The sequence below is a fragment of the Sinocyclocheilus grahami genome, unplaced genomic scaffold (genome assembly GCF_001515645.1).
Source record: "Sinocyclocheilus grahami isolate Dianchi unplaced genomic scaffold, SAMN03320097.WGS_v1.1 scaffold1486.1, whole genome shotgun sequence".
NCBI classification, from domain to species: Eukaryota; Metazoa; Chordata; class Actinopteri; order Cypriniformes; family Cyprinidae; genus Sinocyclocheilus; species Sinocyclocheilus grahami.
This window is the reverse complement of record NW_015506665.1, coordinates 84,529-87,120: the sequence shown is the minus strand read 5'-3', so window position 1 is coordinate 87,120 and position 2,592 is coordinate 84,529. Positions and strand designations below refer to the sequence as shown.

Sequence of the window (2,592 nt, the reverse complement as noted above, 5' to 3'; positions counted from 1 at the left end):
ACTTTTTCTCAAGTGAAAAAAATATATAATAATAATATCTATAAATACACACTGAACTAAAGTTAAACACTGCATGACCAGCAACGTTTGCATTACATATAAATAAACAGTATTTAATATACACACAATAATGTCTCACAGTAAGTATTTATTGCACTGGTAGTAGAAAATAAACTTTCACCATTGAAGTCTCTGGATGGCAGTATTTAAAGTTTATATTTATGGTCACTCATTGTTGTGGTCCACAGGCTGTGCTGGACTGAGGTACTGGTCAAATTCACTGCGGTCAAGCTGGTCTAACATGTCCGATCTCACTTGTTCTAGGTAGAACTCCAGAGAAGGTCCACCCAAACACAGTACACATGCACATACCTCTGTTCCCCATCGATCACAGAGTTCCACCCCATTCTGCTGCATAGAATGCTGCGAATACAACAGCGACTCTGAGTAAGTAGCCAGAGGTAGATGTACAGAAGAAGAGTCCAGTAATGTTGCACCACCATGGAACATCATGTTTCCATTTGATGATGTTGCTTCAAAGTGGTATGATGAAGAGTGGTTTTCGAATGAAAACCCACTGTGTGGGAGCTTATAGGAGTTTATTTGATTGTATGGTTTCTGTGCGACTTGACCTTGTAACATATATCTAAGGTGAAAAGAGGCATTTGGAGAACTGACAGTCTCACTTGAAGCCGTCTTGCTGCCACGCTTGTTGCACTTTCGTCGACGGGGCCGGTATTTGTAGTTGGGATAGTCAATGGTATGTTGGATTCGTAGTCTTTCTGCTTCTTGCATGTAAGGACGCTTCTCTGCCAGAGACATGGCCTTCCATGTCTTACCTATAACAAAAATAAAACAAAAAATGTTTTAGTTTAAACAATATTAGAGTATGTATAAGTTATGGATATAGTAATATTAGACTGATCATTTTATTTCTGTCTTAATATACAAAAAATATCAAATTCATATTACACTAGTCTATTACAGTTCTAACCGACATAATGTTTTAATTTAACACAAGTAGGCCAAATTACAGAAAAGTGTTGCACTCACCAAGTATTTTACTGAGGTCAGTGTTCTCCAGGTCAGGGTTTAGCTGCGCCAGGCGTCTGCGCTCCTCTTTGGTCCAGATGATGAACGCATTTAGAGGACGTCTCACTCGAGTTTCCACGGGCGCTTTCGCTTCCGGGCTTGAGCAGCTGGATACAGACTCCACCGACACCGGGCTTGATGGACCCGACACGGGGCAATGGAACGTCCTACTCGGCTCTTTCTGCTGACGTGGCACGTAGTGGCACTGTTGATTCTCAAGCATCATTGTGGGGCCCATTTCGAGTTCGGGGAGCATCCGGTCGAGATACATTCTGTTCTGCCTGGCGAGAAGTTCTCCCTGGTGCACCTCAAAGATCGAGCGAGGCTTTAAAAGGATAGCGGACCAATGGGAGCGCAGAGGAGTGGATTAAAGGTGTGAAGCGCCAGAAGTTTCACCTCGGTGATAACGCTGATGTCCCTGTTGCGAACGAAGTGTGTGTGTGTGTGTGTGTGTGTGTATGGATATATATATACACACACACATATACATCCTATTTTATAAATCCGTAGCTGTCCAGTAGACATGGTATCAAAACATTCATCGTGAATTTCCATTAAATATCCCTTGTCGAAAAAAGGGATGCTCATAGACTGCTAACAGATACAGACTGCTAACAGACTGCTAACAGAAACAGAAATAGCTAATAGAAACTATAACTTAGAATCATTCATATAGGCTAAAAGGGTTAAAATCCTATAAAAAAACGAATACGTTTTGATAAACCGAAAGTCAACAAATTAATACATCAGTTTATTCGATATTTGGTTTGTTTAATCCCATTAGGATTTTTTTTTTTTCCAAAATAGGATTGAAATCCCATTCCCAAGATATTGTATACCATCCATCAAACAATTTTTCCATAAATGTTTCATAAAGTGAAAGGAGAACGTATGATCTATCATTGCATACAAGATCAGATCACATCACATTATAAACTGTAAGCGTTGCCTTATTACCCTTCCTCTACCGAAAATATGTCATTTCAGCTCCACAAAGGTATTTCTCTACAGGGCACGCTGTGGTCTGTACAAATTACAAGTATAAATGATATAGGATGCACTGCAATGATACGAATAAAGCCCACTTCGATCCTTTTTGAAAAATGCTCCATGTAGCCTATTCCGGGGCTGGACTGAGGGTAAATGTCGAGTGCTGGATAAATCCAGCCCATCCGGCCCACGAGTTCCTCGTGCATGTTTTGCTGGGTTATGGGGCCTTAAATTGGAGTAAATAAATGAATAAATAAAACGGGAAAGAAACAAATAATTATATATATTACTGAATTCCCAGCAAATACAACAAACTTAACGTTGTCTCATAGAAAGGCAATTGAGTAAAGCAATGATTTTAAGCTAGAACGCAGACAATTTGCTGCTATACAATTATCTCATTGTATCCTCACTCTCACGTCATTCCAAACCTGTAAGACTTACTTTCTTCTATGGAATACAAAAGAAGATATTTTGTAGAATGTTATCAAACCATTTTGGATACCCTTG

General features: G+C 39.7%; 1 protein-coding gene across 1 annotated transcript; it reads right to left on the bottom strand.

Annotated features, from left to right (window-relative positions):
• Positions 1 to 225: 225 nt before the first annotated feature.
• Positions 226 to 1,363, bottom strand: LOC107570634 (transcription factor Sox-17-beta.1-like). The gene is made up of 2 exons (XM_016256887.1): positions 1,054 to 1,363; positions 226 to 839 (listed from the first exon to the last, which is right to left on the bottom strand). Exons 1-2 carry the CDS (start codon positions 1,361 to 1,363, stop codon positions 226 to 228), a joined length of 924 nt encoding a protein of 307 aa, XP_016112373.1.
• Positions 1,364 to 2,592: the final 1,229 nt, after the last annotated feature.